The 26,307-nt window shown below is 37.3% G+C and overlaps 1 protein-coding gene across 1 annotated transcript in view; it reads left to right on the top strand.

Annotated features, from left to right (window-relative positions):
• Positions 1–26,307, top strand: part of L3MBTL4 (L3MBTL histone methyl-lysine binding protein 4) — a 302,974-nt gene that overhangs the window by 195,906 nt on the left and 80,761 nt on the right. The window contains exon 13 of the mRNA XM_063076623.1: positions 3,433–3,503. Coding sequence (XP_062932693.1) covers positions 3,433–3,503 — 71 coding nt within the window. The remainder of the gene's footprint in view (positions 1–3,432; positions 3,504–26,307) is intronic.

The raw sequence follows: 26,307 nt of genomic DNA, 5'->3' as shown, positions 1-26,307 counted from the left end.
GCAATATAGAACAACATGTAGCATGTGTATTTTGACCTTAGGGACCTGACCTTTTCCTTTACCTCTAGACCAGGGGTCAGCAAAGGGTCAGCAAACTTTTTCTGTAAAGTGCCAGATAGTGAATGTTTTAGGTTTGGTCAAGCCATAAGGTTTCTGCTACAGTTACTCAAGTCAGCCATCATAGTGAGAACAGCCATGGACAGTAAGTAAGCGAATGAGTGTGGCTGTGTGCTGGTAAAACTTCTTTGTTAAAAACAGGTGGGCAGGATGTGACTCGTGGGCTGTAGTTTGCCAACTCCTGTTCTAGAAGGTGTCTAGATACAGTCACCTGAGTCAAATTTAAATTCTAGTACTTCTACTTACTGTGTGACTTTGGGCAAGCTCCTTACCTCTCTGTCTTTTCCAACCCATAAATAATAAAATTAATAATAGTCCCTCCTTCATGTTAGGCATCTAGTTTAGGGCCTAGCACTTAATGAGCACAGAAATAGTAGGCACTATTATTGCTTGTTATGTGGAGTGAAAGCCTAGAAAGAGGGTCAGAGCACATGCAGCCCCTGCTTTCAACTAGAAGTAGCAAACTCCTAAGGAAAAGGAAACAATGGATATCGGGTGACAGTGGCGGGTGTCTTCACTTGCTGTAGCAACAGCAATAATGTTAATATATTCTGAAGATTGTTATTGTGCCTGAGGCTATAATGATTATCTAAAAGGTAAGGGCCAGGCTTCAGGAAGAATTATTGGTGAAATAATAGTACATGGAGATTGAGACCTTTTTAGCTAAAGCACAAACAAAATCTTAATCTTTGGCACATTACTATCCTAGTCATTTCCAAACATCTCTACTGGCCGTCTTCAGCAGATTCTTTCAAGATGGGGGCACTTTGATGGCTTTTTCTGCTGCCCACAAGGTGAAGTTCAAACCCTTGAGGACGGCTTGCAAGGCCGTCTACGGCTGGCTCCAGCTTATTCTGTTGACCTCACCTTTTCTTGCACAGTGCAGATGCTTCAGCCAAACAAGTTGATTAGCTTATCCTGCTCCCCATACCCTTCTCCCCTCCCGTTTACTTACGCTCATTCTATTCCATTTTCTCATTTTCTCCCGCCCTAATTCTCTAGACCTTTAGAAGCCCATTAGTCACTCCTTCTCCATTCTGTCAAGACCCCACCCAGCCACATCCTCCGCGGGGTGCCCCAACTGACCCGCTCCAAGCCATGACCTCCCTCCAGCCTCCCGGAGCGTTACTGACTGTCGGGACTTCGTCATTCATGCCTTCTGTAAATGCTCAGTGAACTCTCTGTTACTGGAAGATGATGTGTAGACTAGAAGGAAACCTGAATTTGGAGTCAAAGACTTGAGTCTGTATCGTGGCTCCAGCACTGACTCTCTGTGTGCCCAAGACGAGGCGAGTTCAGAAACTGAGCTTCAGTTTCTTTATTTACAAAAGAAGAGCACTGTCTGCACCTCAGAGTTTTTGTGAGGATAAGATGAGGTTAAGCAAAGTGAAGAGGCTGGGAGTCCTTAGAAAGTACCTGCCTTCCTGGAGTCTTCTTGAAAATGGTGGCTGACTTTGAATTGCTCACAGGGTTTGGCTGGGCATGTCTCCCTAGTGGTGTAATAATTTGAAAGCAAGATTGTACCAAAATATAGCCCCGATTATTTGTAGTGCCTGTCATTTTTTTTTTAAAGCCACTTGATAAATTTGTTGTATTTATTTTTAATTGCTTTTTATAATCCCTGTCAGAGTAATGTAAGGCAGAGAAGCTTCCATTTTTTTAATTTTGTAAGATAGAACCAAATCTCCATTAGCAGATATTGCAGGGGGATACTTTAAGATGGTTTGAAAATCAACTCAAAGTTTCATAAACATTTGTAAAATTGAGGAGAAAATACACAAAGATTTGCAAAAAACATGTAAGCAGAGTTAAAATTGATCTGCCCCCAGCCCATCTTACTCTTTGCAAAAGGCTGCACTATGCTACTAAGTGCACGTGTTGTGCCTCTGGCATCCTGTGTTAACTGGCTGTCTCCACCAGATACTCGCTGCTTATATTTAAGCCCTCTTTCTATACTTCATATTATTTCCTACAAGAATCTAAATAAATCCTGATGATGTATATGTGTGGATCATAATGAAAATTATACATATTTTATTAATGAAAATATTCCACACCTTTTTATGCATGCCTATGATGTGTTAAGAGTTTTACACTGCTTTTTTAAAATAAATTATCTCAGTAATTCCTTAGAACAACCCATTAAGGCAGGTACTGCCTCCATTTTGCAGACTAGAAGCTAAGACTCGAGTTTAAATATCTGCTCTGGGTCACACCCCAAGGGGCTGGCTTCTGGCCATGAACCTGACTTTTCCCACACTTAGTGTACTGACTCGCTTTTGCAGCACAGGTGGTTAACTACCTGCAGTTCGTGTGCTCCACGGTAACCATGTAGGACCTACTGTAAGGTTTAACAATGGAATTCAATAGAAATTCCTTCTCAGTTTCTTGCCTCTTTGATAAAATGTCCTAATGACTAAGACATATGGGTATCTAACTGATAAACAGAACGTGTTTCTGCCATGACATACATGTTTACACAACATACAGATAAAATTACCTCAAATTACATACAAATCATTTGGGTTTCTGTGTAGGGATTTGGTAGCTGAATCAGTTTCCTCATCTAAAACAGAAATTTAAACAGTGAGCATAAAAATGAGAGAGCTGCTGTCCAGGTGAAGTAAGAAAATACATGTGCAAAGCAAGAGATAATAATTTCATCAAAATTGTACATATACACAGATAAATTAATCAATTATCTCAAATTCCGTCTACCTAAAATTAACTACTAGGTATTTAGCAACCCTGGAAATTTTTTATATTTAGAAACTTCCATATTGATTATGAATTATGAGCCTCAAATTTCAATAAAGTTCCATGATGAAAGAGTTACAAAATCAGTCCTTACTGCATACTGCAGCATTTAAAAAGTTAATTAATTCTCTGACATTCAGCAACATAACTACATTACACAGTTGTTTGAGCACAATGTCTATAATCTTCTGATTAAAATAATCACCAAATCATCAGTAGCAATTATTTACCCACCTACCATAGTATCACCCACCATCCCTGATAGTTCCTCTTCAGAATCTGAAGAGATTATTCTCCAGAGAGTTTTAGAAACTTTCTGCTATATAATAGAATGAGGGAAAGAAGACTTTTAAGTTTTGGGTTTCAGAGTTTCTGAACAAAAGTGTATTTTTAAAATCTTAAACTGAAAAAAAATTCCAACAAAGCTCTGTGCTGCAAAAGACCTGGTAGTTCTCTCTTGTTTACCCTGTGATTTCTATGTAAATTTGTGCTGCTATCATGATTTATTCCTACCTCACAGGATAATGAATCTAGATTTTATTTCTGTTCTTTGCCCAGACTTGTACAGCAGGCAAAGTGTTTGAAAATCAAAGGAAAAGAAGATATTGACTTGGATAATCTCTTCAGAGGTAAAAACAAAAACACTAGCAAAAACACAGAATATACGTTTTGTTGTTCAGAATGTCTTATTTGTTTGTTTGGTTTTCTCATTCCAGTAGGGAATGCTGGAAAGAGCCTGCCTAGAAATCAGGAGATCTGTGTGCTAGTCCCAACCCTGCCAAAATTATACGTTCAGTCACTCCCACTACTTGTATCCTTAATTTTCTCATTTTTAAAATAAAAGGACGAGACTCTATCATCTCTGCAGTCCCCACTCATGATAGTACACATCTAAATCTGCTGAAGTCAGAGTGTTGGTGGTCCAGTCTCTCTCTACCATCTACAGAGGCCATGGAGGGAAACCAGGAGTGTGTCTCCCAGCATTTGATAAGTTGGGAGACTAGAAAATGCACCTCATTAATAAGACAGGAAGGGAGGTATTCGGAAGAAAGTTTAACCATCAGAGCTGAGGGATTTGTTGGAATATAGGAAAAAGAATTGCATGTTTTCCTTTAGTTATGTTTCTTTCCAGGGAAGGATCAATATAGACAGAATTTTGAGGTTAAATTATGTTGTAGCAAGCTAAAGAATAAATTTTCCCTAAGTCGTAGTATTTTAGTGCAAAACTTTTAAGTTTTTCAGAAGAAAACATTGGTAATTTGTAATTAATATTCTATATCTTCAAACATAGCAATTCTGGGTGTTTTTGTCTTCGGGAACACAGCAGGAGATCTATTTATCTTCCAGAGGAAAGGAAAATGAGTGAGTTTTCTGCTGATTGCACCAGAAGTGCAGCAAATTAGCCCAGTTTGGTAGCACGGCACTTCATTTTCAATACAATTGCCCATTTGACTTGTCTTAAAAGAGTGCTTGGCAGTCACCGAACAGAGGGGTGTGCAGTCTGTGACCAACACTGGACTGCTCTCTTCCATCAGGGACAGTTTGGAGGAACCTTCATTTCATTTCAGTTGCAAATGTGAGGACCTTTTCCTCCGACAGTGGAGGGCAGTTAAATTACTTTGGTTTCGTTGCGCATCTACGTGTTTCTCCCTCATCGGAAGAATTTCTGTGTAACATAGCCTGTGCTAAAGCTTGCTGTAAATAAAATAAATGATATTTTAGAAATTGCTCCATACAAATGTTCTCATCCATTTTACCAAGCCTTCATTCTGTAAACAACACATTTTAGGACCTTGTAAGAAACCTTAAAAAGTGCTGGTGTTTTAATTCATATTTGGACACTTTTGAAAATATCTTCATAGCGTAATTATGTATATGCTCCTGTTAAAACAGATACACAATTTTGGAGTTCACATAGTAAAAGTAGTAATTAGGATCATCTTTACAAAAACAGAAAATATCATTAGCAAAATGCATTTGTGTAAAATCTCTTCTGAGTTGTCCAATATGCATTTGTTCTTTTCTGCATCACTTATCAAAAGTTTTTACCCATACGCTTTTATTTATTTGTGCATGCACTGTGCTCTTTAAACACTTCGATTTCCTCACAGCAGAGGTGTGTGGTAACAGATATGACATTGACATCAGAAGAGCTTGCAGTGGAGCAGCCTGCCCTGTGCAGAACACACAGCCGCCTATGGGCCTATGTCAGGGAAATAACGTCAGGAACCCATTCCGTTCCATGGAAACTGAAAGGCTGGGGTTAGGACCTGCTTTACTGTCTAGGCTTTTGTCACCGAAAGTGGCTCTTCCTTGTATTGGCCTAATCCCTGTTTTTATAATTAAGCTCATTTGCTTTGGATCTAACCTGGATGAGACAAAATAATGAGAATAAATATTTTACTACTGTGCACATTAAATGATTATTTATTATTTCCCTATAATTTTTCTTAAGCCTGTGTATCTGAGTATAATTTCCAAGTTCTTACCTTTTGGTCTTTTTGGGGTTTTTTTTTTTTTGGTCTGGGCATCGACTTGAATGAATGCCTTCTTCAATCATTAGGAGTCTTTTTTTCTTTTTTTTTTTAAAGAAAAATATTTGTTCTTTGTTTCTCCTATAAGGGGAAGTAGTACACACTGGATTTGGGAGACACAAATGTACACATGCACTTGCAGCTTCTGTTTTTTATACCTTGGGCATGTTTTCTATTTTTACTTGTAAACATCCTTATTTTCTAAAGCATTTTATTCACAATAGATATGCTTGGCATATTAAATAAAAATATTTTCAAGGCCATCCATTATTTTCAAATATAATTCATGGATGTTCAACACTCTTTCCTTTCCCATAAAAATGTGTAAAAAGAAGACTGGGTGACAGAAAATCTTAATTATGTTGTGTGATAGACACCAGTTGAGGAAAGCATGATTGTCTTAAAAGGACATGTGGTGGTAAACTTGACAGGAATAAGTTGGAGTTTGCCTGACGAAAGGTTTACAGGTAAGCTTATTGAGTGTTACACCTAAGACATGGCCCTCAGCACTTGTCCTTTGGGCCTTTGTTTAAGTGAAAGAACACAGGACATAGAACTGACATGTTGGGCGACCCCAAGCCCCTTCTCAGGGATGGAGTTGGGCATCTGTGCGGGGGCCTCTCAGGCTTTTGCCTTTGCTCAGTGAGTGCTCCACAGAGAACGGGGCAAAATCTGCTCCTCAAACGCAAGCTGAGGGAGGCTAATTAGAGGGCGTTTGCGTCAATGATAAAGGACCCGTCCGCTCCTCTGAGAGCCGTGTCTTCTGCTCCTTTTGAGAGCCCAGAACCAGAGCAGCTAAAATTCAGCTCCTTGGTACCTCAAACTGATGTCACTATCAGGGCCACTGTATGGTGCCGCACCAGGAGACATCTTTGGAATTGTGCAAATTTCATCTAGAAAGTTGTTCCTTTTTAAATATTTATTATTTTTGGTCTCAAACACATAACTAATGCTTCGTTTCTTTTAAATATCCCAAAGTTTTATAAAGCAAAAAATAAAATTTGAAAGAGATAAGCATTGTTCATAAGTCCTTCATAGATTTATTTTGGATATAATAATTCATGTTTTTGTTTTCTTTACCAGTATAGAATCATATCATATTTGGTGATCTACAGTCAGCTTCTGCTCCCCACCCCCCAGAGATATATCATGATTATCTAAGCCAGTGCATGTACATCTGCCAGGCTCTTCTTTTTTTATTTAAGTAAGTACAAAAGAGATCACACCCCCTTAATCAGACGAAGCAGAAGCTGCCAGAACCACCTCGTGCCCACTCGTTCTCTCTCCTGCCGGGCTTGCCACTGTTCTGATTTCACTCACAATGGGTTACTTCTGCCCCGTTTTGAACGTTTTATAAATGGAATCATATATATGTGCTCTTTTATGTCTGACGTCTTTTGCTTACATTATGTTTGTGAGATCCATCCAAATCATGGCTTGCTTATTCTCATTGCTCCATATTCAGTTTTATGAAGATGCCACAATTTATATGTCCATTTTAATGATGGTTATTCTCAGTTTTGCACTCCTACCAGTGGTGCTAGTAGGAACATTCTACTATGTGCTTTGGTGGATACATGTATAAATTTCTGTAGGGTAAATATCTATGAGTGGGATTTCTGGTAATTAGGTTTGCATACGTTCAACTTCAGGAGCTAGTGTCAAATATTTTTATGAAGTGGTTGTACCAGAACATTCCTACAAACCTGGTATAGAAATTGCAGGTACTCCAGGTCCTTGCCAGATGTCTCTTTTATTAATTATTTGTCAGTGTCTTTAATTTTAGCCATTGTTTCGTGCTTATCGTGGTATTTGATTATGTTTTTACTTTTGCATTTTATTTTGTGTTTCACTGAGGCCTGTTGAGATTGAACACATTTTTATGTTTATTGGCTATTTGAATATCCCCTTTTGTGAAGTATCTTTCCCTTTGTCTTTTAGACTATCTTTTTCCTATAGCTGTGTAGGAGTTCTTTATATCAATATATGAGCCTATTGTTGGATAGGTGTATTGAAAATACCTTCTCCAGTCTATAATTTGCCTTTTCATTCTCTTAATGGTGCCTTGTGAGGAATGCAAATTCCAAATTTTAATACAGTTCTTTATTCTTTCTACTTTGGGTACTGCTTTTAGTGTTCTGTTTAAAATTTACCTATTCCATGTTCATGAAGATATTCTGCTATTTTTTGTTCTAGGATTTTTACTATTTTATCTTTTACATTTAGATCTACAATGCACCTGGAACATATTGTATATATGGCATATCATAGGGGTCAAGATTGACTCTTTTGTGAATATTCAGTTGACCCAGAGCCATTTATTAAAAAGTTCTTCCTTTTCCCTGTTGCTTGGCAGCATCAACTTATAAATCCAAGTAATCATGCACGTGTGGATCTGTTTCTGGACTCTATTTTGTTTCATTTGTTTATTTGTCTATTCTTTTGCCAATACTATGCTGTTTTAATTACCATAACTTTATATAACACAGCCCAATGGCTAAGAATGTCACTCTTCCAATTTTGTTCTTCTTCTAGATTGCCCTGACTATTCTTGTCCCTTTACATTTCTAATCAGCTTGTCCATTTACACACACACACACATACAACCTACTCTGATTTTGATTAGATTGGAATGAATCTATAGATCAATTTCAGCTGAAGTGACATCTTCTAATTCATGAACATGGTATATCCTTCAGTTTAATTAGGTACTCTTTAATAGTTTTCAGTGACATTCGGTAGTTTCTCTGAGCTGGCATCTCCTGTATAATGTTGAATAGACATAATGATAGCAAGGCATCTTTTTCTCATTCTCAATCTGAGGAGGAAGGCATCCATAAATTATTAAGTATGATGCTTGGTGTCATTTTTTGTAATGACCTTTAGTAGATTGAGGAAATTGCCTCCATTTCTAGTTTGCTGTTTTTATTTTTATAAATGGGAGGGCATTGAATTTTATCAAATGCTTTTTCTGCTTCTGTTGAGATGATCATATGATTTTTCTCCTTTATTCTGTTAATGTTGTGAATTATATTGAAATGATTCTTAAGGAAAAATTTTTGCTGAAGTATATCAAATATGGAAAAACATGCAATTTATGCATGTGTTGCTCAATGAATTTCAAGAAATGAACATCCATGGACCATCATCATGGAATAGATCAAGAAATAGAACTAATGTGCACGAATATTAGTTACTGTGATTTAAACACTGGTTCCCCAACAACAGAATTCAGATTACAGTTACCAAGGTGTGTTAACTTTGAGTGACCACACAAGCTACTAGCTCTTCCATCCACAAATCTCATCATGATCATTGACCAATTAGTCACTTCTTTCAAAGTCTGTTGGTGATTGGTCACAGCATATCTGTTATTCAGTTCACACACTGACAGCAAAGCATGCAGTGTGTTGCCTGCTTATCTCCTAATAATGAATCCCTGAGACATTCCACAAAACTGGATACTTCAAAGAGGGAATTGGTCAACAAATACAAAATTACAACAAAGAAAGGAAGTGATAACACTGGAAGTGAAATTCTAATCCAATGTGAACAGATTTATAGAAAAAATAGCCAACCATAGAAATGCTGACCTTGTCACCATGCAAGACTCTAGATGTGCAGCCAGGGGACTTAGTGACAACAAACTCATTGACATAAATGAGGAAAATGGTTGTGGTGAACAGAATGAAGATGTCCCACAGGAAGTAATGCTGGCAACAACAACAACAAAAAACCAAATAAACCCCTCCATATTAAGGGGACTCTCTGAGATATTTCACAACATTGCATGTGCAAAGGATAAAATGTTGAGACAGATCCAGACTTATAAAGGAGTATAACAATTTACTGAAGCATAAAAAAAATGCTCACTTCATATCACAGTTATCGGATGTAGAGCTAGAGCTGGAGTCTGGAGCTCACAGACCCCTCCAGCCCATTCACAAACCCTTCACACCCAGTTCTATGAGCTAGGTAAACAGCAAAAAGGTCCTTGGAGCTGTGGTTGGAGAAGGAATAGTCTTAATTTAGCACACACAATAGTATGAGCTAAGCAGTCCACAGAGAAACTCAAAAACTGGACTGGCAAAGTCCAAAGACAAACTGAGCAGCTGCCAGCAGAGTAAACATGTTCTACTTTTAACCGGAAGCTCTGCCTGGCCAGCTCTGCTAACAAACTGAAGAACACCCAATAGCAGCAAACTAAAAAGAGATACATTGGTGCACATGTGCACTAACTCCCCCCCCACACAACTTGTTTACAGGGAATGTGCTGCTCCACCCCCAACCAGACCTGAGTGAGGGATACTGACTAAATATCCTATTTTCCGCACATAGGACAAGAAGAAAACATCACTGCTTAGACTACTCTTGATAAGCTTTCACAAAGAAACAGAACATTTTGTCCCAATGTTTTTAACATTGTAAGTCACAGTGTATTAATTAAATATTACTTTTACTATTTTTTAAATTTCCCTAAACATTTATGATTGGTGATAAGAGACAGTTGTTACTGTTTTGACTAAAACTTGTAAAGGTCATGGAAAAATCACAAGTTTTCCCATTGACTGTCAAGCTCAGTTTATATGGTTTCAGCTTGCATGGCCAATTTTACAGCCTCACACTATCATGCCAAGTGAGAAATGCCTATATTTTATTAAGGTCTTTTTCAAATATGTTCATAGGAGAAATTGATGTGTATTTTTTTTTCTTGTAATGTCCATATCATGTTTTGGTACTAAGAGTAAGATAACCTCATAAAATGAGTTGGGAAGTATTCACTCTTCTTCCATTCCCACAAAGAGTTTATGTAAGATTCACAGCATTTTTTTCATAACTGTTTAGATGAATTCACAAGAAAAGCTGTATGAGCCTAAATATTTTTTTCTGGAAAGAATTTTATTTTAGATTCAACTTTTTAAATAGATTAAGGACTTAGATTCTTTAAATTTCTTCTTATAACAGTTTTTCTGAGAATTTGTCTATTTTATTTTAATGTTCAAGTTTGTTGCTATAAAGTTGTTCATGAAATCATCTGATGAGTTTTTCAGTGCTGTAGATTCTATGGTTATGTTCCTTCTTCATTCCTGAAATTGATTCCTAGAGCACCTGTACATGTGCACACTTTCTCTCTCTCAATTAATCTTGCCTGGGTATGTTATTTTCTCTACTGTACATTTGTTTTCTCTGTAGTTAATTTTTGCTGTTATATTTCCTTTCTGCCTTCCATTTGGCATGTCAAATTTTATAATCATTTAATTCAGAATATTTTCTCATTTACATTGTGATTTCTTCTTTTATTTGTGGGTTGAATTATACTGCTTCGTTTCCAAATAGTTGGGTATTTCACTATCTTTTTGTTATTCATTTCTAACTTTATTCCACTGTAGTCAGAGAACATATTGTGAGAACAAGTTTGTTCATTATATTGTTACTGCTATTTCTAGTTTTATCTGCTTATCCTTTTGATTATTGAAGAAAATGTGTTAAAGTTCTGTACTATGATTGTGGCATTATCTATTTTTCCTTTTACTATGCATATTTTTCGACTGTATTATTAAGCTTATGTAAAGTTAGAATCATTATATATTCCTAATCGGTTGATGCTTTTATCAGTTTGAAATATACCTCTTTATTTCTCCTTATGCTTCCTGCCTTTAAGTTTACTTTGTCTGATATACCAGTTTTCTTCTGATTAGTGTCTGAATGTTACATCTCTTTTTAGTCTTTTATATTCTTCATCACTATCTTTATATTTAAGTATGTCTTTTCTAAGTGGAATATGATTTTTACATTTAAATCCAATGTGATGATAGTGAACTTTTAATTGTAGTATTTAATACATTTACATTTAATGTTATTACTATTGTTTATAACTACCATCTTAATAATTGTTTTCTATTATTAAGTTTGTGCTCGACTTTAAATTTCTTGCTTTATTTTTTATTATCCAAACTTATTTTAGTATACCATTTTCCCTCTATTAGCTTAATGACTGAATTTTTTATATTCTTTTAGTAGATATTCTAGCTACTATACTGTGCATCTTTATATAAGATCAGTTTTTCTCTGTCTGAAAAATTTTTTGGATTTCTTTTAGAGTGCCCTCTAGCTGTATTTTCTTTTTAAAGGTAACTTCTTTGTCTGGAAATGTCTTTCTTTTGCCTTAACTTTTGAAGAATATTTTTGCTGGTAATAGAATTCGACATTGGCAGTTAATTTCTTTTTCAGACTCTAAATGAGGCCATTGTCTTCTGAGTTTCATCACTTCTCTCGAGAAGTCAGCTGTAGCTTTATTGTGTCTCTTTGGAAAGGAGAATGTCTTGGAATGTATCTTATTTTATATGATTGCCTATAAGATTCTCCTGTTGTCTGGTTTTCACCTGTTTTACTATGAAGTGCTTCTATGTAGTTCTCTTTATATTTGTCTTTTTGGGATTCATAATTCTTCTTAAGTCTGTGGGTATGTGTCTTTCATCACTTTGAAAAATTCAACCATTATATCTTCCAATATTGTTTATGCTCCATTCTCTCTCTTCTCTTCTTTTGAGACTCCATATACAAATATGTTAGACTTATTCATATGTCTTATATTCTTTCCTGTATTTCCCCTCCTTTTTGCTCTACATGCTTCACACTGAACTTTTTTCTACTGGCCTACCTTAAAGATCATTAATGCTTTCTTCAGCTGTCTCCAAATTGCTATTATACCCATCAATCAATTTTTAATTGGATCTTTGTGTATTTCAGCTCTGAAATTTCCATATACATGATTTTTATGGGCTTTAGTTCTTGAATAAAGATTTAAAGTTTCATCTTGCATGTGATTTCTCAAACACATTAGTCACAGTTATTAATTCTTTGCTTAAACACCAGTATTTGAATTATCTGTGAGCCTGCTTTTCTTATCACTATTTGTAGGAGAATTGGTCTACTAAAGCTACTCCATCATAACTGGGAGGAGAATTCCTACCATATTCTTGCTTAACAGCCATACAGAATTGCACTGTATGATTTTATCATAATATATTTAATTAAATACCCATTCATGAATATTTTTATTATTTTCAGCTCTCATGTTTAAAACTAAGAACAGTAAATATTGGTACAATTATATGTGGGCACTTGTGGGAATGTTTCTATAGGAATAGTATCTGGAAGTGGAATCATTAGGTTAAAAAGTGTGCACATTATAAATTATGAGTGTTATCATCAACCTGCCTTTAGAGTATTTCTAGCTTGTTGCACTCCAAACAACAATGTATGTGAGTGATTATTTCATTCTATCCTTGCAAATAATGACTATTTCATTTCTTTTGTCTTGGCAATTTAATGGAAGAAAAATAAGATGACATACTTTTAATTATTTTTCTTTAATTATGAAGTTTCATGTTTTTTTACGTCAATCATTCTTTTCTGAAAACCACTTGTTTCTATCATTAGTTCATCTTATTATTGCCTATGATTTCTGTATATTTTGAAGCAGGCTTAAAATATTATGGATATAAACTCATTGTTATATATCTTACTAAGAGTTTTTGTGTGTGCTCTCACCTTGTGCTCCCAACTTGTAGACTTTTTCTTTTCTTTTTTTTTTTCTTTTCTTTTTTTTAACTAAAATTAAGTTTTTATGTAGTCTAATTTATCAGTTCTTTTCTTTTTTGGTTTCTAGTTTTCATTTCAGCTTTATTCTAACATCACAGCCATACATCTGATTTAGAAAATCTGTGGCCTCATATTTTTAACTTGAAATCTATACTCTAAATGGAATTGATTTTTGTGTAAGGATTAAGGTAATATTCTAGTTTAATGTTGTTTTTCTGAAGTATCTCAACACCATTTTTTAAATAATCCATGTTTTTTCCTACCAATTTGAATACAATCTTTATATAGAAAGTTCTGTTACATACTTGAAACTTAAAAGTTCTATCATTGATTACGTAGGGTGTGTGTGTCCAGGACTCTCTGATTACCTAGAGCTACGGATTCCACCTTGTTCTAGAGAGATCTGAATCCACTGGAGGAAAGTAAGTGCTGAGGTATCATCAGAAAGTCAGAAATGTGAGTCCGAAGCAGAAGGGACTGAGGAAAATAATAAGAACAAAGAAATAAATGTCATCAAACTAACAGGAAGAAAAAAGAAACACAACCAGGGAACAAATGAACGAAGACGAGAAGGGTTAAGTGAAATATCAGAAAGACACCACTTGTGGCCCTTCTCCATAGGTTTTGAAAGCACAGATTTTCTTGGACATCTTTTTATTTTACTCAGTTCTGTATGGGAGATGACTTTCAGAGTTACAAAACTCATTAGTTTTACACACCTATTAAAATCCCTCTGTGAAGAGTGTATATCTCTTTACCAGGAGTTTTTAGTTAATGGCATTATTATGTAAGTCTGTATGAAAGTTTAGAATGGTGCTTTCTGGTTTTTAGTATATCACAAAACACGTTTGTGTGTGTGCCTAGGGATCTTTAACCACAACTGAAGTAATAAATTCTTGCTACTCACCCTGTAGTGTGCTATGTAGAGTTGCCTGTGAGAGAAGTAGTATATTAGCAAATTACTACCTGTATCTGTTCTGGTTTTTATTTTTTAATATGAGGCTCATGTTTGGAATTAGTGTTTTGTTTGTCCAAGGTGTCCTTGTTATTCTGTGTGTTATGATCCTTCAGACAGGCAAGGACTCCGATTGCAGCTCCATAGGTAATGACTAGCCAGCTTTCGGAAATGCTCCATGATCCCCAACGATGAATATTATGTTCACTACACAACTTCTTCATTTGGTTAGAGTCCATCACCCCAACATGCCCTCCAAATTTCATGAAAATGCATATTGCCATTTTTGGGTTTTATGGTAAAGGATACTTAAAAACATAGAAAGTTATTAATGGACACACTATGTATTACACTATTTAGCAAAATGACTTGCTTATGCAATAAGGTGAATGTATACTGAATTTTAAGGACCTTCTCAGGGATCATGACCTAAGGACTTGCTCTCACAATGAACTGAGGAAAGAAATGGTTCTGCACAGCCTTCTTACTGACATTGTATGTGCATGGGAACCATTACAGTTAAAAAGCAAATTGTTGATTTTAGTTCTGGCATGTAAAGAGCTTATGTCATCACTTCCATTCCCACAATGAGAAAAATGATGAACAAACTGACAATCGATAACTCTTAAATCCACCAGAGAATTGAGGTCATGTCCTCTAGGGAAACTATCAGTGGCTTATTTGTCCTATGGGAAGGGCAATTAGACAACTCCAATCCTTTCTATCCTTTCTGTCTCACATAGAGGAACAAAAATGCTAAGAAACTCTTCTGAAGGTCACAGCCCAAGGACTCAGGCCACTGGGGGTGGGGAGAGATTGTTTGTAATCATAAGACTGTAGAACACTCCCCCTGCCACTACCAAAACCTTACCATCACATCATCAGGGTCTGATATGATAACAGCAGATTATAAAAGACAGTTGCAAGACACAGACTCTATTTAAGAAGGATTTCCTAGGGAAACCCAAAGACAACAGGGAGGCAAAAAAGGACACTAGAGAAAATTGAAGACTCTGAAACCTACAGATAAATCAAACATTAAACAAGCCTAATTCCTAGTCATATAAACATAAAACCTCACACAAAAGACCTTTTACCTAAACTCCTAGTATTCTGTCTGGCTTTCAAAAAAATTACAAGGCATGCTAAAAGGCAGGAAAAAAAGAGTCTGGACTGGCAAAGAAAGCATCACAACCAGCCTCAGATATGGTGGAGATTTTAGAATTATCACATTGGCAATTTAACTATGATATAGATATAATGATATAACTATGGTATGCTAAGGACTCTATGGAAAAAGTGGACATATTAGTTTGTTTCTGTTGCTTATAACAAAATACCTGAAACTGGATGGTTTATAAAGAAATAGAATTTATTTCTTATGGTTTTGGAGGCTGGAAAGTCCACAGCCCAGGGGACACATCTGGTGAGGACCTTCTTTTTAGTGGGAACTCTCTACAGAGTCCCATGGTGACCAGGCTGTCACACGGGAGGAAGGGCAAGCAAGAGAGTTAACCTCTTTTGTTTTCTTTATAAAGCCATCAGAACCATGCCCATTACCCTATAAATGGATCATTCCATTCACAAGGGCACAGTCCTCACAATCTAATCACCTCTTAAAGGCCCCACCTTTCAAATATCATAATTGGATTTCCCACCCTTTTAACACTGTTACAATGGAGGTCAAGTTTCTAATACATGAACTGTTGGGGGATACATTTAACCCATAGCAGTGGATGACATACAAGAATAGATGAGAAATATAATAAGACAGATGGGACCTCTAAAAAATAATTATCAAGAAATGCTAGAAATCAGAAACATTGTAACAGAAATGAAGAATGCCTTTGTTAGGCTCATCAGCATGACCAAGACAGAATCATTGGGCTTTAAGATAGGTCAATAGAACTTCCCAAACTGAAAAGCAAAGAGAAAAAAAAAAAGAATGAAAAAGTTATTGCAGAATCCTAAAGAACTGTGGGAACCGTGGGACAATTACAAAGGCTGTAACATGTGCAATGGGAATACTACAAGGAGAAGAAAAATGAAAAGGAGCAGAAGAAATATTTGAAATAATAACGGCTGAGAATTTTCCAATTAATGGCAGACACCAAAACACAGATCCAGGAAACCCAAAGAATACCAAGCAGGACAAATACCAAAACATCTACACATAGATATATCACATTCAAACCACACAAAATCAAAGATGAAGAGAAAATCTGGAAAGATGCCAGGGAGGAAAAAAACACTTTACCCATAGAGGACAATGCTAAGAATCACATTGGTCTGCTCTTCAGAAACCATGCAAGGAAGACGAGAATGCAGTTAAATGTTTAAAGCATTGAAGGAAAAGCCCACAACCTGCAATTCTGTATGCAGTGAAATTATCCTTCAGAAATGAAGGAGGAATAAAGATTTTCTCAGACAAACAAAACCTGAGGGAATTTGTATCTAGTAGTGCTGCCTTGCAAGAAATGTTAAAAGAAGTTGTTCAGAGAGAGGGAAAATTATATACATCAAAAACTCAGAACTACGTAACCAAGGAGCGTTAGGGAAAAAATAAAGGTAACAAAATATTTTATTTTTTATAGTCTTAATGAATTAACTTTATAATCTTAATTATACTTCAACTGTTTTTCAGAATAATAACAGCAACAGTTGACTGGGTGATTGTAGCTTATGGATAAGGGAGATAAGCGTCAGCGGTAAGGGATGAGAGGGAGGATTTGGAAATTCTCCTACGAGGTGCCTGCACTCCCCATGAAGTGGCATAGTAATGTCTGAAAGAAGACTTAGGTAAGTTGTAAATATTTAATGCAAACTCCAGGGCAACCACTACAAAAAAATTTTTTAAATTTAAAAGTATAATCGATATGCTAAGTGAGGAGAGAAAATCAAGTCATATAAAACGCAGACTTAAAATCAAAGAAGGGAGAAAAAGAGAAGACAAATTTTAAAAAGAAAAAACAAGTGCAACAAATTAAAACTGGCACAAACTCAAAATGGATTATAGACCTACATCAAAAATGCAAAACTATAAATTCCTGGAAGATAAAGGAGAAAATCTAGGTGACCTTGGGTTTGGTGATGACTTAGATAAAACAACAAAAGCACAAACTAAGAAAGAGAAACTTAAGATGGACTTCATTAAAGCAAAAAAATTTCTGTTCTGTGAAAGAGACTGTTAAGAAAATGAAAAAGACAAGTCACAGACTGGGGGAAAATATTTGCAAAACATATATCTGATAAGGGACTTATGTCCAAAGTATGCAAAGAACTATTAAAACTCAACAATAAGAAAACCCAATTTTTAAAAGGGCAAAGATCTGAACATGTATCACGACATGTTCAGATGCTCCACAACATGTATCATTAGGGAACTGCACGTTAATACAATGAGATGCCACTACATAACCTATTAGAACGGTTAGGCTGGTGCAGATGTGGAGCAACAGGAACTCTCTCATTCATTGCTGGTGGGGATGCAAAATGGTACAGCCGCTTTGGAAGACGGTTTGGCAGTTTCTTACGAAGCTAAGCACGTTCTTACCATCTGATCCAACAATGAATATTCTCAATTTTATTCTAGAAAAATTTAAACATCTATTATAAAAGACTAGTTCTGTAAGACAACATAAACCATATACTGGCTCTCATGGGGCATAGATGTTGCATCTATTCTTAATAATGCTCGCCTGCAGCACTCTGCTACTTTCTTTAGATGTCAATTAAAATATGAATAATGAGAGCTTACGAAATAGAATAGAATGTAATAAATTTATCATTTAAAAGGATAGTTGTTAAACTTACTTTGCTTAAAAAAGATAAATTATCAGAGAACTTTTTCCCAAATTGGAGGCCAACTGAGATTGAAGGTGCTGAGGTTAGAGATTTTGGAGGTGCTGAGATTCGAGTGATCCACTCATTTCCGTGCTGGATCCTGTGAAACACCTGCACTCACAGCCTGCTGGAAGCTGCGTCACAGCAGCCAGTAAGGAATTACACAAGAGGAAGATCCATGGAACTGCGTGGAGGGGTCTGCTGCCCTCTCAGCCTCCTTTCTGGCATATCTTGGGCCTTTTTTTTTTTTTTTAGCTTAGTTTTAATATGTATGTTCTATATTATTTTTCCAGAATATTGTCTTTGCCCGTCTTTTCATGCACACTCTTTTCTTGTCAAGTTCCGGAAGTACATGAAAATGAGGAAGCCAATTTTCTTGTTGGAATCAAGACATAGTTTATGAGTTTTGACGAATTATAAGTGTTATTGACAAAATATTTTGAAAATTCAAATGTGAAGAAAAGTAGTAGTACAAGAATAAAAAAGCCTGAATAAAAATAAATCAGCTTTAATAAGTAAAGCTTATTTTTAGTTGTAAGGCTTGAGGGACTGACAACTCTGAAAATGAAATTCCACAGCCCCAAGTCTGGTGCCATGTGGGCAGCCATGCCGTAAGCTTCCTCAGAGTATTCCAGAAATAACCCTCTCCAGCCAGAATGTGTCTGTGACACATCCTCTTCTCTGCACTGACACCATCTCTGGTTATGTTAGAACGCAGCTTTACCTTTCCAAATCACTCCAGACTGCATGCATAATTGGTCCCCTAGACACTGTTGTGGAGTAGTGATCTGATGCCAGTTGTCAAGCTGAGGGTCCTTGACTTGTTTCCTGTCGAGTTGTGGAAGAAGGGACAGCCCAGAGACAACCAGAGAAACAGATCTTGTTTCTGGAATAGAATTACAGCTTCGTATTTCAACACTGCACTGTATTGTCTCTCTGGGGCCAAAATGGGATTCTGAGATTCTAGGCTCATCATCCCAGGCAAGGTGACAGGGAATCCTAATAACTTCACCTTCTTGCCAGTATCAGGCCAACATGCATGTTGCATTTGAAGGATGTGGACACACAAGGATTATTATATGGATGTCACGAGCAAAGCAGTTGTCTTCTTATTCATCATTTCCCCCAGAGCACGGCCAGGCTTTGTCTTCCTTGTCTCTAATTTCATTGCTGAAGGGAACTATCCCCACACTAGAGCAAAGGACATTCTCCTTCAAATATGCCTGCAACTGAAGAGAGAAAGTCCTTGCAACTCCCCAACAGTTTGATAGCATAAGACACTTTTCTGCCATGATTATAGGTTAAAAAAAAAAAAAAAAAAAAACCTGCCCTGATACACAGTCTCCTTGTAGAGGGAGAACATACCTGTTTTATAAGAAAAGTTTTACTAAACTTGGGACTTACACTCTATAAAAAGTACAGACAACAAAGAAGAATTCAGAGCTTCCTCAAAAGGACTCAGCTGAAAAGTCAGATAGGAGAGAAGGTTCAAGATACCAGAGCAATTTAGGGAACGAGGCAATGAAATTTCTTTTCTTAAAAGCCTTTAGTCAAAGATTGTCCTGGGCTTCTCTACCCAGAGAGCAGTGCTATTTTTTCATTCCATTAAACTGCTGCAATACAAGACTTTTAAATAGCAATGCCAGGCACCTTATGTCTAAGTAGAAGAGAGAAATAGAACCTGATGTCTTGCATGGATGTAAATGATTCTTATCTGTGTCACTGGACAGTCGTCATGTTAGGTATCTGAAATTCATAACTGAGAAGTAGAAAATGAGAGTTGTTGCTGGCCCCAGTACACTTGGGTTTAAGTCAAGCTGATCATTACGTAAGTGAGGAGGCCAAGAAATTTTTCTCTCTTTATAAATTGAAGAAATAGCTATTAACGTGAGTAATTTTACATAAATAAGGGGCATAAAATATTTCAGTACTGTACAAAAATAGGTATGTCAAATACACCTGAAATATGTTTGGTATGTCAATTAAGTGTTTGGCTGAGTCACTCTGAGTACGTTGCATTTCTTCTGGTTGCCATAGTTACCATTGCCTTGTGGGGTACATCGTGTATGATTTATGTCATGGATTTTAGTTATCAGTGTAGACCACTATTTCTTCTATTATTTACATGGTTCTACCTCATTCGCTATTTTATTATGCTTTTTCTCATTGATTTTTTTTTCCTTTTTAAAGTAATTTTAGTTAATGCAATGTTTTTCTTCAAATTTTGACCAAGTGGTTTTGCAGTACAGAAAAATCAAACTACAAAAGAATCATAAGAAAATAAATAGACTAACCAACAAAAATAAGTACTTAAAGGAACTAGAAACTAAGAAAAGAAAAGTTTCCTGAGTTATTCTATTCTGATACAGCTATTTTGATGAAATTTTTCTCCTTTACTTGCGTTTGGAAAGATGATGATTTTTAAAAAATTTTGCCCAGTGGTGATGAATCGTCATTCATGTGCTTTTGCCTAGTTTTTATTCTGTAACTGTGAAAAACGTATTCTTTTTTAAAACTTTCTTAGCAGTGGCATCAAATAACTTTCTTAATATTATAAGGGCAATATTACCATTGTAGTAATAATGATAATAACATGTTCATCCAGCGCTTCCCATATTACAGATCAGTTTCATGTTTGCCACATTTCCCTCTAAGGATTGTGGTTCAGGTTTTCCTGTGGAGGGGACTGAGATGCAGGCTGTGACTTAGCAGGGTCACACAGTTGGTAAGTGACAGAGTTGCAGCTTAGCGTTTCCTCCGCAGATCCAAAGAGCTTTCCCTGTAGCACGCTGTTTCATCCTGACTCACTCATGGAGTTACCGACTGTGTGCTTTACTGCAAAGTGCCACTAGAAAGGAGTTTAGAGACCTGACATGAAGCCAGCCACAAGCTTGCTGCCTTGCATGACTAAGCCACTTTGACTGTGAGCCTTAGTTTCCTCACCTTTCAGATGGAGATCCTTTCTCTACCTCTCAAAGCAGCTGAGTGGATCAACAGAGAGAATTGATAGGAAAGGGCATTAAAAATGAAGCACAGTATATGTGAAGCTGTGACCAGTAGTCAACCGTTTCTCTATAAATTCATCAGAAGTGGATGAATAGCACTTTAGATGTAGCCTCCTGACGGAGGCCCCGTGGGATGTGTGTGCTCCAGACACTGCACTTATGCTTCCTCTGTGCCCACTGCTAAGTTCTCAGTCAAACACAAAAGCAACTTCTGCAGAAACTCTGGGAATTTGGCTTTGTGTTGAATAGATTGGCATTGAAGTCTGAAGTCAAAAGCCATTTCAGTGTCTCTGACATACTTATTCTGTTTGATGACAGTCTTTCTGCTCTCAGGAAGAATGCCTTTCTGCTTGACCAAAAATTTCCCCTTGGAGATGACAGAATTGCTGTCTTACTATTAATGGTTATACAGCTCAAATCCCTTTTATTTTAAAGAAATGTGCACATATCTACCCAAAGCCTTGCCTTAAAACAAAAATACAGGGAACCACCGCTCCTCTGAAACCCTACGGTGTTTCAGCCTCGCAGGTAAGTGTACCTTCAGATAACTGCCTTCTAGCCACATGCAGAGCAATGACTTTCACAGCTGATATCAGTGCATTTACAAAAGAAACACAGAGTCCCCATATACAGAGAAGAGGTCGAGAATAAAAGTTTAATCATCTTTGTTTTACACATGCATCATGAATAATAACAGATCAGCCCTTCCCTGGGGATTTGAGAATCTGGGTTCCAGTTTGTCACTATTTCTGTAGCACTGGGCAGCGCTCCTCCTGGGACAACTGTCAGATGACGGGTTGTACTTGCTAAATTGCAGGATTTTTAAAAAATTGTTTCTTCATTATATGTTGTATCAAACAATGATTTTTTTCATCAGTTCTGTGAACATGAGAGTTGGAGGAAAACAAGTTTTTAAAATAATCCTTGTTTGAATGCTGTTTTCTCTCTAGCCTTAAAGCCAAAAATGTTTCCTGACCAATCTGTCTAGATCAACCCCAACAACAACAACAACAAATCTGTATTTTGAACACACTATCAAATATATCTGCTCAAATGAATGCTTCTTCGTCTTTCTGGTCATGGCTTATAGTCCTACACCTCTGTCCCATGCTAGCAACTTTTAAGCCTAATGATTTGAAAGATAACTAGATATGAGTAAAGTGAACGGGATAGTACCAGATGCCATTAAACAATGTAAATTAATCTTGGAATGAATGCCAAAAATGGTAGAATTTTTATCGGGGGAGGCTTTATTCTACCAAAGGTTGAAATCGCTTTAAACACGATGAGCCTCCAGGGCATTTCTGAAGGAAAGTGGATGGATAAAATAGTTTCTGTCTCATATGTATATCTCAGAGTGCCTTAACCGTTCCCTGAAAGCAGAAGTGATGTGTAATTTGAGTTGCTTCTCCAAGTACTTAGCACCAAAGCATATAGTCATACTGCCTCACAGGTCCCTGAGGTAGAAGGTGTAAGTCCTTGGAATGGCTTTGAAACAAGTCATTTTCAAACTGTATTTTAGTGTCTTCCAGCAAAATCATATGGAGTAAACTATGAGCAAAGCAGATAAAGACTGAGCCACAGGGAAAGGGGGAAGCCTGAAGCCCACTCACTTGGTGCTGCTTCCCTAACCATGCAGGGGCCTTGAGGCATTTCCACAGAGCCATTTCTGTGGCACCAGACTCATTCATTTGTTCATTCAACACACATTCTTTACATGCCCAGCATTATTCTAAGTGTAGGGGAGACCACAGTAAATACAAGGAGATCTGGGCTAAGCTGTCATGGAGCTCCCAGGGTGACTGACATTAATCCATGTAAGTATGCCCTTGAGCTTAGTGCCAAGAAAGAACAGTTAGGGATGCTAGAAGGTCAGGGACTGTCTTCGAGGAAGTGACACGGGCCCAGATCCAAAGGGTGGGGAGAAATGAATTGTTGGGGGAGGGCAGGGGCAGAGGGCAAGAGGAGAAAAGAAGGATGTTTGCTGAGTGTTTCCATAACCAGCAATACGAGTACTGTGCTAAATTCTTTACCGGGAATATCTGGTGTAATGATCTTACAGTGAGAGGAAGCTAAGGTGCAGAAATGGAATCACACATCCCTGGTCCCACAGCTGAAGATGACAGAGCCAGGCTTTGAACCCAGCTCTTACTGCAAAGCCCTCACCCTGGGCTGCCACCCTGCACTGCTACCTAGTGTGAACAGGCACTTTTGGGGGCTGGAGTGACAGTGATGTGTGAGACTGTCTGATAGCCAAAAAAAAAATGATCCTGAAGATGCAGGCTGAGTCAGGTATCTCAGTTCATCACTTCTCACACTAGGATCTGGGGTGCCCTAAAGATGGAGTTTGGAGAGTCTTTACTGGGGAAGATGTTGCCACTAACAAAGGGTGAACTCATGAAAGCATTTTTCTCCAGCATAGGGAGAGAAGCAGGTGGACTTGAGACAACACCAGAAGAGAGGTGATGCGTTTGTCAGCACCTGGTTAAACAGGCAAAAAAATGTTTGAAGCACAGACTTTAACCCAACCAGGTCAATTAAATTTTGCAAAAGCATTTACATACCGTGATTTTCAGTCACTTTTCACATAATATTTAGTTCATCTGCCTTTATTGAACAAATCATTTACGTGCCCACTAGACTGTAAACTTTTCATGGCAGGAAATCTTTGCATACCTTTGCATTCTCGAGCCAGAACTTGTGCCAGTCCTGTAGCGAATACTCGATCCTGAATGGATTTTGCAGCATTTCTGAAACCAAGTCCTTTGTTTCTTTCTCTGAAGAGTATTTATTGCCTTATCACATTCATATTTCAGCCATGCAAGAGCAGCACTAGCTGGAAATACATGAGAAACCCCTTACAGCATTTAAAAACAGGAAGACAAAATAAACAATGTCAGGATGATAATCACATGTTTGCACATTGGCCTTGTTCTTCCAAATGATAAATTTGTTATGGGAAGTATAAGTTGACAGAACTTTCTATTGGACTTCCCTGAATTGTGCACGGTTTCTGCTTTGCCATCAAGCGTGTGCTGTAGTTTAAGGATTTGTCACATTCGATCTGCATGGCACAATTTCAGGCCATTGCAGTGCATTTTCCAGTTTTTTGACTTGCTCTTTGCCTGAAAACTAATAGTGTCAGGATTCTTTATGTCCATTAGCCTACCTATTCAGTGAGTCTCACAACAGAAAATTCTTCACACTACTGGCAAAGCAAGAAAAAGTCAGCTGTTTGAAAAACTTAAATTGAGATTCTATTTTACCTCAAAAGGTTAGATGGAAAAAATAGATACAAATTTTGTAACTTGCTGCCCTTTCAGCTGCAAAGGTCAAACAAGGATATTTGACCTTTTCTTCCATTTGCTTAAATGTCTGAAGTCCGGCATTTTTTATTCCATAAGAGGCATATAAAGTACAGTAAGCACCATTGTTCATTGTGACTAGCATCCGGCAGGGAGTAGGCACAGATTCACGTTTATTCTCATCTAATATATTGATGAATTGAAAATTAGCTATGTGTCAACTGCCATATTCCAAAAATTGTAATTAATTTGATACAGAAAACATGCCGAACATATTTTATTGCTCTATGATTCAGAAAGCACTCCACAGACTTTCTAAAATTCAGAGCCGTTGTTTTAACATCACTTTAAATGGTATTGATCAACGTGATAGTGCCAGTTAATAGGAATTTCTGATCAGTAGCATGCTATCAGTACATATCTATATCTATATTCATAATTTAAAAACCAAAACATCAAGGAAAAAACTGCTTATGAAGTTGACTTAAAATAGTCTTTTAGTCATCGCTAAGTGTTTCTCAAGTTCTCCGTAGGCCTTTGGAACTGCCTCCAGTTGCTTTTCAAAAAACTCCAGAATAGACCTTTTACCATTGAACACTATGGTATTAGAGGACCGTGAGGGAAGCCCGTCAGTAATCAGGTGCAGGGCTCAGTGGCCAAGTCTGTCCCATCGGTGTTTGATGAAACAGAGGAGCCAAATGATGGGAAGTGTCACAGCACGACTGTGGTGCTTTCTGTGATATCTGCTCCAGCAGCCACAACTGCCACATTCAATTGTCCCACAAAGCCAGGCATTTTTAATATAATGTAAGCCATTGCTGAAAACTAGGGCATGCATGATGCCAGGGTCCATTAATACAGCAGAGCACCCCTGAGGACACTTGTCATCGGCACAGGTACTGCCTTTACTCCACCAGGGCCAGGACTAGTGTCTCCACCAGAGTTTCCACAAGTTCAATCCGCTACTGACGTTCTCAAGAAAGGGCTGAGCTCCTCTGCTGGACCTGTCCCAGCAGTTTTGCTACTGGTTCTTGAATGAAGGTATTGACACAGACTGTCATGGACTTGGTGGCATCTCATTGCATTTTAGTCAGAATCCTTCTGTACTGGCAGCCAAATTAGATGGAGGCTGTGTGTTCTGCCGAGTAGTAGGTATTAAAGATGCAGTGTGGCCTAAGAGTACAAGGTGCTCCGCAGAGGACGCACTGTCAGGCAGAGAGAGTGCACGGATCGCTGTCGCAGGCTCTCACCGCTCCCCAGAGGCCCAAGGCAGAAGGAAAACTGTGTCACTAATTGCATTGATGTCACATGCCCATGACTCTGTAACATGTAGCATGTTACTAATACTTCTGAGAATTAAAGAGCAGATCAACACAATTCTGCAACAGAATTTGTTTTTCCATTTTTTCCCCATTATGAGCAGGTCACTTGCTGTTTCATCTCCCTCTCTCCAGAGCTTATTGCAGAACCAAGTTATTGTCCTAAGAGGGAAAAAAAAAAAATCCTTTAAAAACCAGAAGTCGTACACTTCCCAGCAGCAGACCATGGAGCTGCTGGGGAACCATGGAGATTTTATTCAAATAGCAAATCTGAGAGCTGCTATGCACACCAGAGTCAGATTATATTTGCATTTTGGAAAATATGAAGCATTGGTTTTGTTGAGTTGCTTAAAAGTAGATACTTAAAAATTTGTCATACACAGGTATTAATAACAGAGGGTTCCACCATTTATAGAGACTGAAGAACTTTGCTCTTAAATTATAAAAACTGCATAGCAAAGTTACTAATATTTCTATCATTGTGAAGACTACAGGGTTAATTGCTTTTCAGAATGGTAAATGTAACTAGTTTTTACACAGTTTCTATTTAAAGAAAAGGCTAAGGCTAGATTAGCCAGGAATTTATATGGTCCTAAAGAAATTTCCTGATGTACTGTGGGAAAGTAAGTGCAGAAGATAAGATCTCGTGACAAGTCAGATTATGCAGACTTCTTTATCTAGAGAAAAGAATACAGAGAATTAACTTTGAGCCCTTCTTTTGACCCAGTATCCTTCAAATATTGTGTCACTTTTTGTAGCATTTATTGAATAGAGTCTTGTCTCAGCACTTTGTAATGTTTTTTAAAAGTTTGGTCTCAATATTTATTATACCAAATTGAGTAGTGTGAATGTTGTGGTTAATTACTT

Source organism: Cynocephalus volans, chromosome 13, assembly GCF_027409185.1.
Source record: "Cynocephalus volans isolate mCynVol1 chromosome 13, mCynVol1.pri, whole genome shotgun sequence".
Taxonomy (NCBI): domain Eukaryota; kingdom Metazoa; phylum Chordata; class Mammalia; order Dermoptera; family Cynocephalidae; genus Cynocephalus; species Cynocephalus volans.
This window is presented reverse-complemented; position numbering and strand designations above follow the sequence as displayed.